The sequence below is a fragment of the Sphaerodactylus townsendi genome, linkage group LG02 (genome assembly GCF_021028975.2).
Source record: "Sphaerodactylus townsendi isolate TG3544 linkage group LG02, MPM_Stown_v2.3, whole genome shotgun sequence".
NCBI classification, from domain to species: domain Eukaryota; kingdom Metazoa; phylum Chordata; class Lepidosauria; order Squamata; family Sphaerodactylidae; genus Sphaerodactylus; species Sphaerodactylus townsendi.
This window is the reverse complement of record NC_059426.1, coordinates 154,110,374-154,122,137: the sequence shown is the minus strand read 5'-3', so window position 1 is coordinate 154,122,137 and position 11,764 is coordinate 154,110,374. Positions and strand designations below refer to the sequence as shown.

Sequence of the window (11,764 nt, the reverse complement as noted above, 5' to 3'; positions counted from 1 at the left end):
TTCTCTCTTCATGCTCAGCAGCGACCCTGAGCGGGTCTTTAAGGCTGCAGGCTTAGAGTTATTTACATGGGAGTAAACCTCCATGAACTCTGCGGGGCTTTACTTCCGAGGAAACGTGGGGAGGGGGAGGAATAGGGTTCGGCCCCTGCCACAACCAACTCGCTGCCGCCGCCTGCAGGCTGAGCTGCACTTGTGAATGCCTGGACCCGTTTCTTGGAGGCGCTGGGGCTGGACGACGTCTTGCTACGGCGAGGGACGCCAGGAGCAGGCGGCTTCCAAGAGCCCCCAGGTGCCGCCGCCGCCGCCACTGCTGCAGCGGGGGTGTGTCTTGGAGCGCCCCCCACCCCTCGGTGCTGGTCCGGGGGGTGGAGACCAGCGACGGGAGGAGGAGGAGGAGGAAGTGGAGGCGGCGGAGAATAGCGGGCAAATGGAGCCCTGAAAGGCTGCAGCAGTGAGCAGGCGAGCGCGGCTTCTCTCCTCCCGTAGGGCGGGCTGTGCAAGCTCCCAGTTGCCGTCGCCGCAGGCTGTGCTGCTTGGAGGAGGCACAGCCTTGTGCCTGCTGCATTTCGCCGGCAGAGGAGGAGGAGAGCGGCTGCCGCTTTTCCCTCCTCTCCGTCGCCTCGGAACGTTCCCGGATCTGCTTCGCCTCGGAGGGCCTGCAAGAAAAAGGGTTGCACCCAACTTGCTGCTCGCAAGCAGCCTTTGGCGTGGGGAAGTTTCCAGATGGCTGCTGGGCGGTCGCTCTCTTCCCCGCTCCCTCTGCGAGGTCCCTGCTGGTTGCAAGCTCAAATGCATGGGGAATTCTAAAAAGACCCCCCCCCTCACCCCAACATAGTTGCAGCACCCTAAAGACTGAATGAGCGCCCTGTGTTGAGAAGTGGGCCCCTTACCGCTTGGGTCCAGCCTCCGCATTCCTCCTGGACTACTACTTCTTCTTATTTTAAATAACTTGCTCTGGAGGAGTGGAAGGGAAGATGCAGACCTTTCTGAAAGGGAAAAGGGTGGGCTATTGGCTGAGTGAAAAGAAAATCAAGAAGCTGAATTTCCAGGCGTTTGCGGTGCTTTGCAGGTAAGAGGAACAAACCGTAGTTGTGGGTTGCGGGTGGGGTGGAGGAGGTTAAAGGACCCCCCTCCCAATCGGGTTCCTCTGGGATCCCTTCACTTGACCCTCCTTGGCCTTTTCCTCGCTTCCTTTTTGGAAGCACGTTCACCGGTGGGCCTTTTGCCTCCCAACCATCTTCTGGTTAGCCAGTGAATGTGCAATTTGTCAGATCTTGGTAATTGCCACTTGGGAAACCGAGCCAGGCACCTTCCTAACTCCCTAAACCAGGCAGAGCCGTGCCCGACACAAGGAGGATGTGACCAACCTTATAATTTTCCTGAGCTCCCTCCCCATCCCTGTGTACTAAATAACAGAGGGGGCTGAAATGTGAGGCTTTGGGAATTACAGAGACACTTGCAGGGCTTAAGCGGGGAAAGGGAAGTGACAGCTTTGGTTTGGATTGCTTAGAAAATTCTTGTCCTTTAAATGCTGTAGTAGCAACTGGTCCATGAAAGCAATTGCATGCAAGCCGAAGAACCAGGCAAACAGGGTAGTAAGATTTTTGGGTAATATGGGTGGAGAAGTGGCGTATATCTATGGTGTTTTGTACAGTCAAATATAGGCTGCAGTCCTAAGCAGTCAAATATAGGCTGCAGTCCTAAGCACACTTAAGACCAATGAATTCACTGGGATATACTTCTGAGTTATATACCTATCGGTCAATTTGTGCTTGATGACACATCTTCTCCCTGAATGTGCCGTACTTGTAGACATATGCTTTAGTCTGAAATGGACCTGATTTGGCTTTTTGGAAAAACAAGAATATGAATGGCTTTTTCTAACACTGTGTCAGTTTGTGACTTGAGTAAACTTGTGTGCTCTGGGTTTGAAAGCTCCTTGGACTTCTTAATCAGTAAAGACAAGATGGACTTTTGCTTGGGAATTAAAGTGGCAGCGATAAACGGCTTCTGCTAATAAGACCTGAACTGATGAATGAGTTGATTGTCTTGGTGTGGAACACAAAGTATTGAGGTCTACTGTATCTTAGTCTCACTAAAGACACTGGAGGTTTCATGTGGTTTGGTGAGACACTGGAGGTTTCATTTTTTTGGTGAGATACGAATGGTTAAAGAGTAATGTAGATCTTCTCAGGTCAAGAGACAATTTTCACACAAAGGTAATTATTTCCCCTGGTTCCTTTTCTGGGCAACTCTTCCTGTGTTGCTTATTACCTTTTCTTGACCTGCTGAATTCCAGGAGTCAATTAGGCCAGATAAGATTTTCAGCTAAAAGCAAATGTGCACAATTGAGGCTTTATTGCTCAGCATCCAGACAACTGGGCTTCTATTCTAGGACAGTCTTCTTTGCACCTTTGAAAAATGAATGTGATCTCCTCTTGAAACGTCTAGCTAGATTTCACGAGTATTTTGTGGCAAAATAGAAAAGCTGAATTCGTATGTTCCTTTGTGAGGGCTGGAGAAAGCTAACAAAGTTTATTGGGCCTCCTGTTACACTCGTTGAAAATGTGGGATGGATGAGGAGGAGAGAAATCTGCTCAACCACATACAGAGGAAGACCTAGGGAGCAGATTTTTGACAGGGTAAAACATATACACCGCCAGGGTGTGGTGAGGGAGGTTTCTTCGCTTTCTAAAGGTTGGTCAGATCCTTTCCCTTAAAAAAAAAAAAAAGGAGTTCTAGACTAATATAAATATTATTCAGGCTTATATGAGTCTTTGAATGTTGCTTATAGACTTGAAGAGATAGAAAATTCCATCTGCCCTATGATAATCCTGTTGTATTTATTCATTCTTTTTAATTTTAATTTTAAAAGTCTGAGGGAAATTCCTCGTGTTTCTTCCTTCTGATTTGGGGTTAGTTTAGTGTATGTCTTGATGGATGCTTATCCGGTTATACCCTAACAGTGTTGTTTTCAGCTGTGAGCCTGTTTACATGCCATCAAATTATTTAGGAAGTTGATCCAAAAGATAGACATTGTAGTGTGTGGGTGTTAGAACTGTGTGGTCTAGAACTCTTGCTGGGGGTGTGGATGAGTAAAAGAAGGATTAAGTGTCCCTCCCTCTTATTTCCTGGAAATCACCTCTCTTAATATCACTGTGCAGAAGAGAAGGTGAGGCCAGGATTTCAAAATGCAAAATGGAGGCAGATTGTCTAGTTTCTTAAAATGTTTTTTTGTTAACAGCTTGATCCTGTTCTTGCTTCAGACACTTGCAGGGGGAGGGGAGTTCTTGCCACTCTTAATATTTCAGGAGCTGCTTCTGAAAGGCTGACGCTGTGGCTTAGACATGCTTAAGACTTTGTAATTAGGTCGGAGGCCAAGATTGTCATCTCTCTCTTCATTTATTCATTCATTCTCATCCTGTTCTTCCTTCTTTAGAGGACCTCAAGGCAGAAAACAGGGTTCTTTTCTTCTTTGTTTCATTCTCACAATAATAACTCTTTGAGGCAGGTTAGGCTGAGAGAAAGTGTTGTGGCTCAAGGTCGCCCTTTGTGGCCGTGTGGGCATTTGAACTCTGATCTTCCACTTCTGAGTTGACTCCAGTTACCTCATCAGTCGTTACCATTTTTCTATACTGGGGATGACATTTTCTGTTTTTGAAGCTGCCTCGTACTGAACCATTGGTGGGTGACATTCCATCCACTCTCCTATCCGCCTTCCCCCAAACCAGGAGCACGCTGGTGTCTTCTGGGCCTGCCAACAGCCTCCCAGTTTCCCCTTCCCACCACCCTCAAAAGCCAAGCTGACCCAGGTGGGTGTGGCAGCACCTTGGTGCCTCGTGCAATGCCTGACCTGCCAACAGCCTCCAAAAAACCAAGTTAGTCTGGTGGGGCAAGGGTACCTTGGCACCCGCTGCCCTGCCCCCTGCCAACAGCCTCCCACTTCCTCCCCATTCCACCACGCCCAAAAGCCAAGCCTGGAAGAAAGCCCCCCCATTTCCCCACCCACCATGTCCAACCTCCCGAAGACTCAGATGGTGTCCCCCATCAAACTGCCTCCCAGCTCAAAACCCAAGCCCCCACAAGGCCAGCAAAAGCCCTCCATTCCCTTGCCTGCTGCCTCCCCCCCCTCCTAAAGACCAGGCCAGTTCCTCCAGAAGCCCTCCCCATGCTACTGTTTACCCTAAACCCACTCAAAAACCAAGCCGGAACAGGGATGGCAAGTCGCTCTCCCACTTGGCTCACCAGAACCCCTTCCCATTTACCTGCACACCCTCTCCCCATCCCAAACATCCAACCCAAGATTGATCTTACCTGTACAGAGTGGTGCACGGTGAGTTCTGCAGGGGCTTGGAAGAAGCGGGCAGGAGGGGAGTTGGAGCGGAAGAAGCCGGGTGGGGGGGGTTTGCTTTGCCGGCGCTTTCCCTTCCCCCCCCTTTCTACAACCAGTTTTATAAATGGGCTTTTACTGCAAGTTTTTCAAATACCACTACTAAGGTGTCCCAACCCCCAGTGCTTTAAAACATCTATTTTTTAGTATTTAAGCATAGCTGGCGCTCTTGAAATTTCTCATCTTTGCCTTGTTCTTCTGTCTTTGAAATCAGTTCTAATATTATAGCATCAACTGGTGACCAGTCTTTCTGCAAACTGTGATACTGAGCAAGTTTGAAACATAAAAGAGCACTCCTGTAGCATGAACTGTGGCACATATGCAGTGTACCTTTCCCACCATATCTTGGGCAATTCTGCTCATAATAATGGGGAGCAGATAATAGCTGTCACAGTCTCATGAACCTTCCTGCTTCTTTCCGGGAATGCTAGTGTGTAAGACACCTGTAGCATATCAAACAGTGTAATTAAACTGGCACTAAGATGCTAGCCGTTCCTTATTGTACCCAGTAAACTATAGCTGAGAACAGGCTTAATCACAAGCCCTGCGGGGATAGGGCGAGATACAAGTCGAATGAAATAAATAAGATAGGGATAGAGGAGTGGGATTTCAGACTCCGCACCAAAGTAATTGGATTTCTCCACTTCAATAAAATGTGCAGTGAATGTGCATTTTGCTCTTTGTGAAAACAACGTGCCAGCTAATGGCAGATTTGAAATAAGGTGTGCATTGTGGGCTCCTAAATCCTGGCCAGCGTTTCCACCTGTTCCCTATCAATCTCTCAGAATCTTGAGTTTACCTACTCTATCAAAATTCACCCCGTTGCCCCACATAATACTGGTTCATAATTACTTTATCTTTTGGATTATACATTTAATCTTGCAAGGGTTCTAATGGGTTTTCTGGTATCTATATGTGAGCAGTTTTCACTTAACTTCTGATGAACCTGGTAATGCTCATCCTTTTAAAACTCTGCTTAAGAGTCCTGTTCCCTGGCTGCTAGACCGTAGTTCAGGGAGCATGAAGTGGAGTTGAATGCTTTTTCCTTCCTTCCTTATGAATGCACTCTCCTTCCCTGCATGGTGTGCCTTAATGTTAATAGTGTGTAGCACTGGATCTGTATTGGGGTCAGTGAGATTCAGGGGGCTGTCAGATTGCTGCCACAGTTTGCGACCATAATTTGAAGGCACTGGATGTTATCTCCAGCCATCTTAGTGAGAAATATGAAGTGACTGCATGCTCTATCGATGTGAGAATACCATGTTTAAAACGGCTAGATTCCCACACCCAGACAATCCACATTTTGGGTTAACAGCAGGAATTTTTGCATTAGTTAATCAAGTTTGCTCAATGGCTTTTTAATTTTTGTTCAATTTACTGTGGTTTTAGCTCACTTAGTGAGAGCTATGGAATTGTGCAGGGCATTCAGGCGCTACACTCAACCTTTGGAAATCTTAGGCTCTCCTTGCTTAGGTTTCACTTGGCATCACCCACATATTTTTTTAATAAAATAACAGCCAAGCTTCTTGGGAAGCCAAGTTTAGTATCCAAAATCACATTCCATGATCTCTCTGCACCTCATAGCCTTATTAAAATGTTTGGTGTGTGGGTAGATTTTATCATGGCACTGTATATATATTTTATGACTCTCATTTAGATGTGTTGTAACCCAGTTTGGCCTGTTCAAGAACTAGATAAGACAATGCTCAAATAACGTGAAGTGAATGTTCAAGTGTGATTCATGGATCACATTACAGGCCAGGATTTTTGAAACTAGGAATTTGCCGTAAACTTCTGTGCATGATTTCTCTTGCGTGATTCAAGATTTACTATAACTATAGTTTATGCCTGCCTCAGAATTGAGCTGTGCTGGAGTGTTTTATTAACTTTGCTGGTTACCAAATAGCTTCTGGGTTCATTTTGCGGCGGGAAAATCAGAGAGGAATTGTCAAGTAAACAAGCAGTGGCCTAATTCCATCTTCCATCTCATTCTGAGCTTCAAGGCAAAAAGCTTGTTCTTTAATGCATTGCTAACTCACTAGGCTACCTTGCTAGGTTAGCAAACCAGTCCTAAGAAAGGTCCAAAATGTGAGCAAAGTAAGACCAAAGAGTAGTCAATAATGTCTGTTTTAATGAAGTTATACAAACTACTACAGAGGTAGCCAAATCATGACCCCAATCCCTTTCTCATCAGCTGTCATTGACATGAAAATGGAGAATGGAGAAGAAACCAGCTTTGTGGGGGCTGTCCTCATATAACAGTGATGGTGAACCTATGGCATGGGTGCCAGAGGTGGTACTCAAAAAGGTTCGCCAACACTGTCATATAACTTGAAGAGAAATGGTAGACTTTTTTGTTACCCTTCAGCCACTGCCTCTGGTTTGCTGAAAAGGGGATGGATGGATGGATGGATGGATGGATGGATGGATGGATGGATGGATGGATGGATGGATGGATGGATGGATGGATGGATGGATGGATGGATGGATGGATGGATGGATGGATGGATGGATGGATGGATGGATGGATGGATGGATGGATGGATGGATGGATGGATGGATGGATGGATGGATGGATGGATGGATGGATGGATGGATGGATGGATGGATGGATGGATGGATGGATGGATGGAAAGAGCCCTGTGCCGTAGAGTGGTGAGATGCAGTACTGCCGTTAAAGCTCTGCTTACTACCTGAATTCGAGGCTGGTGGAAGTCAGTTCATGTAGCTCACGCAAGGTGGACTCAGCCTTCCATCCCTCCAAGTTTGGTAAAATGTGTACCCAGCTTGCTGCGGGTAAAAAGTGTAGACAACTGGGGAAGGTAGTGGCAAACCACTGTGTCAACAAAGTCTGCTTGGTAAATGTTGTGATGTGACATCATCCCAAGGGTCAGTAATGGTGCTTGCACAGGGGACTACCTTTACCTTTTAATGAAGATACAAAAACAGTTATAACAATCTTTTGAGGCACTTACTCAAAGTTTCTCAGTGTGTGGTCACTCACTCCTTCATGTTCTTGAGCCATGCTTTTGGAATTGGCAGCAGGATGGTATTTTCACCTGATGGTCTAATGCATGTATCATAGGGTAGCTGAGAATACTCTTTTCTCTGTGGTGCTGGAAGAGATTCCTTATACATGGGTCAGGATGTTGTTCCATTTTCTGTTTGCAGTTCTGAATAAGCAACACAAGTTATAGTTCTCAGTAATTAATTGGAATCTTGTGTTTATCTTGTTAATAGTCTGACTTGGGCACTATTGTTCATTTTGCATAGTACTCTAGGCACAAGAGACTGTGCTTATGATAGGATGGAGGTGTAGAAAGTCTGATCTGAGACATTAATCTGCTTTTTTTATAACCAAGCATACTGCGTATCCTCCTAGGAATTCTCATTAACTCCTCCAGAAAGCTTGCAAAACCTAAATAGCCCTTTGTCAGATGCCTTCCTTGTGCCAGTGAAGAGTTTACTTTAGATTCTAAAGTTAAACTTAAGCATGTTGAATAACAGTGTCTCTTGTTACCCGTGACTGTTTTGTAATTTTCAAGTGTTAGTTGTAGATAACCGGGTTTTAGGAGCAGTGAGGTACCTTATGCTAGCTGTTGATTTTATTTTATATTGTATGCTAAAGGCAGCAGCAACAGATTACTACTACTACTACTACTACTACTACTACTACTACTACATGTCCTAGTGGCCATGATGGAACCAAAATCCTGATAATAAGCTTGTAACTCCAGGTGCTACTCACTTCTTGTCTGAAAGAGAATTTTTATGAAGGAGATCCAGTGTGGACTGTTAGAATAGGATCTTGGAGAGCTGGGTCAAAGATCCAGAGAGATCAACTCCAAACATTATGAAGTAGTTGTGTTTGTCGCTTCTACTCTTGTGGTACATGGGTGTTTCCAGCTGCAAATACGTAAAATATGTATACAGTACTTAAATGTAGCTACTAACACAATTGTGGAGTTCACTACCAATGGATGTAGTGATGTCCGCTAGCGCATGTATGTACGTGCTGTCAAATCACAACAGACTAGTGGTGACCCCAGCAAGGGCAAGCAAGAAACAGAGGTGGCTGCCTCTGCCTTCTTCTGCAGTGGTTTCCCATCCAGGTACCAGCCCTGCTCCATTTTTGAGATCAGACAAGATCAAGATCTGACAAGACCATCCATTTCCCATCCCACTAACCATTCACATACATTGATTGAAAAGGGGATTAGACAGATTCATGGAGCAGAAATCCACCAATGGCTACTAGCTATGATAACTGAAGAGAACATCCATGATCTGAGACAGTAAACCTCTGAATTAACAGGACTAAGAGGCTGTATTAGCTGAGTGTGAAAGACAGGATGGTGGACCAGTGGACCGTTGGTCTGATCCAGCATGCCATCTCTTATTATTGTAGAGAAACACACCATACTCTGTAATACTCTGCACTATTCTGAAAGCATTTCTTCCTTGAGTGTGTTAAAAATCAGCGCCATACTAATTTAAAGAAATTGGGATGAGGCCTTGGTTAGAAAACCAACTTTGAAACTGCTAATTTTTACACTGCAGTTATAAACTTGTTGTCTGGAAGGGAGGCCTTCTGAAATCAGTTGGGCTTACTTCCAAGTGACGTGGCTGGTTATGAGTAGGGTGTGTGCATGTGTATACGAGCATGTTCAACTTGAAACCAGCACAGTAATCATTTTTGCAATGTGTGGGTTGGGCTCATGACCAGTAATGTATTGGGAATGCTGTCAGTCTCTTGAAAGTTGATATGGCTTATCCAAGAAACCTTCATTTAGCCCAGGGGTAGGGAACCTTTAACACTCAAAGAGCCATTTGGACCCGTTTTCCATGGGAAAAGAAAACACTTGGAGCCGCAAATAATTTTTGACATTTAAAATGAAGATAACACTGTATATACTGGGTTTTTTTTAACCTTTTACTCCGCTCATTCTGAGAAGCGCATGGTTGCGTCCGCCCTGCTGCCTGCAGGGTGGGCAAGGATGGGGCCAGCGGCTCGGCCTTGCCGGCCACCAGGAAAGCGCCCGCCCCGCTCCAACGGGGCAGGCAAGAGGGGAAGCCCGCGGCGCGGCCCATCCGGCTGCGAGCAGTTGGTGCTCCCGCCCTGCTGCCTGCAGGTCGAGCAAGGATGGGGCCAGCAGCTTGGCTTGTGGAGCCGCAGTGCAAGGGCAGAAGAGCCGCATGCAGCTCTCGAGCCGCAGGTTCCCTACCCCTGATTTAGCCTTTTGCTAACTCTCTGTTCTGGTAGATATGGAAATGCAACCTAGTGATGTTTTCTGTATGTTTCCTATTGGTCTATTATTATGATGTTTCTTCCAGATTCTGTGTTCTGTTTATTAGATCAATTAATCATGTTATATTTTTCCTGTAGGTAACGCTTTGTCTGGTTGCATGTAATGGCAGCATGACTTGTTATGTGGATAAAGCTAAGCAGCTATAAAACTGGTTGAGGTATGGTGTAGTGATTATGTAAAGTGGAGAGTCAGCATGCAGGAAGAAGGTGCAGAATTCCTTCCCCTTTCCAAGCCTTTTCTCCTGAAAACAGCTTGGCAGAGTCAATATCTTTCTCAGCTACATTTCTTTCCCAAAGATCAACTAAAAAGAAAAACACTTGAGGAAGGAAAGTGTGGGTAGCAGAAAGACGTCAGCAATTTCTCCCACCCTTGTCTGCCTGAAATTGCTCCCTGAGTCCTATCTTCCTTCCCCATTTTATATCTCTTTTGTCTGTGACCCATGCTCATCCATAGTGAAATGTAATGCACATGTAATGTTGCTGTGTAGGAAAAAGGTGAAAGCCATTGACTGCAATCCTACAGGCACTTTCCTGGGGGCAAGCCCCATTGAATTCCATGGGACTGATCTCTGAGTAGACCTGTCAAGTCTGAAATTCAGAATGACTATGTTGCTGAAGATTCCCACATCAAGCCACTGTGTTGCGTACCAGGTAACATATCTGGGTGGTTCTGCCTTCTAGGAAGGTGTGCTTCTGCTAGAGGCTGTTGGATGTGTTTATTTGGTGTATCTCATTCCCACCAGTCATGGATATCCTGAACTCCACTTATGGGCCTCCATTTATCTGTGGAACATATGGGACAATTGTGGGGTCAGTAAAGGGTAACATTAAATGTACGGACCCAGTTGGAGCATTGGTGCGTCTCTTACACCATACAATTCACACACACACCCCTTCTTTCTGCAGCAAAGGAGTTCTGAACTGGAAGAAAGCAAAGTTTCTGAGCAGGATATGTAAGTGGCATGTCAGGAAATTGCCATCAGGGCAGGGACGAAGGTAAGGGGGATTCATAGGTTTAACCCCCCCATTATATGTCCGGTGGGGGAGTGCCCCTCCCGCCCCAGCTGTGCCTCCCCCTGGGCCTGGGCTGAGTCTTCTTGCTGGCAACCGAGCGGCGGTGGCGGTGCTGCAGAGGCGTCAGTCCCACTCCCAATAGAGAGGCCAGTTCACGGGGGTGGTGGTGGTGGTGATGGCATGCGCACACAATGGAAGTGAAAGGGAAGCCACCCACACAGGCATAGCCCGCATCGCACACTTGCAAGCTGCAAGCCAGCCAGGGAAAGAAAGTCTCACCTGTCGCGAAGCAGGTTTGCGAGTGTGCGATGCGGGCTGTGCCTGTGTAGGTGGCTTCCCTTTCCCTTTAATGGGAGCTGCTTAATACGTGGAAATGGGCAGCTGGAGCTTTTCAGGACTTGGTGATCAATGACATCCTTCGGCCAATAAGTTTCTATTAAAGGGGCAGCACACTCCCCCTCCCCTCCAGGCACATGGCAACCCTCCCAGAGCGCATAATTTTAACTGGATCCAACCCTACCTGGCCAATCTCCTTTTCCTCAAGCAATTAAAGTGTCTGGGATGGCATCCTGAAACACACCTGAAGTTCATTGTGATTAGTTTCTGAGCAGCAGTCTAGTTCTGCCTGTCATTTAAAAAACCAAACACAAACTGCAGCGAATCCAAAGCACTGATGTGTTTAGAAGCACAGAAACTTTTACCGTAAATATTCTAAAAGTTTTTAATACGGTCTCTTGACTTCTTCTTCCCAAATGTACAAACCCGCATTGGTGTGTGGTTGCTCAGTCACAGAACCCACCCCATAAAAAAATCTATACCTACGTCCTTGCATCAGGGGAACACTTGGGACTTTTTGTACAGGACAGTAAATCAGGACCAAGAGTTCTTGTTGTTCTAACTTTCTGTACTCTTGGAGGACATTCACCTTAATTATATATGATACATATAGGTCAGGGATATTGAACTCATTTGTTACGAGTGCTGGATATGACATAAATGTGATTTGGTCGACTCTGGGGCGGGGTGTGGGTGGGTGGCTGCCTTGGCTGGCC

At 46.1% G+C, this 11,764-nt stretch overlaps 1 protein-coding gene across 1 annotated transcript in view; it reads left to right on the top strand.

Annotated features, from left to right (window-relative positions):
- The first annotated feature begins 222 nt into the window (after positions 1 to 222).
- Positions 223 to 11,764, top strand: part of ITPK1 (inositol-tetrakisphosphate 1-kinase) — a 152,668-nt gene continuing 141,126 nt past the window's right edge. The window contains exon 1 of the mRNA XM_048485251.1: positions 223 to 1,069. Within this exon, the coding sequence (XP_048341208.1) occupies positions 975 to 1,069 (95 nt within the window). The 5' untranslated portion in view covers positions 223 to 974. The remainder of the gene's footprint in view (positions 1,070 to 11,764) is intronic.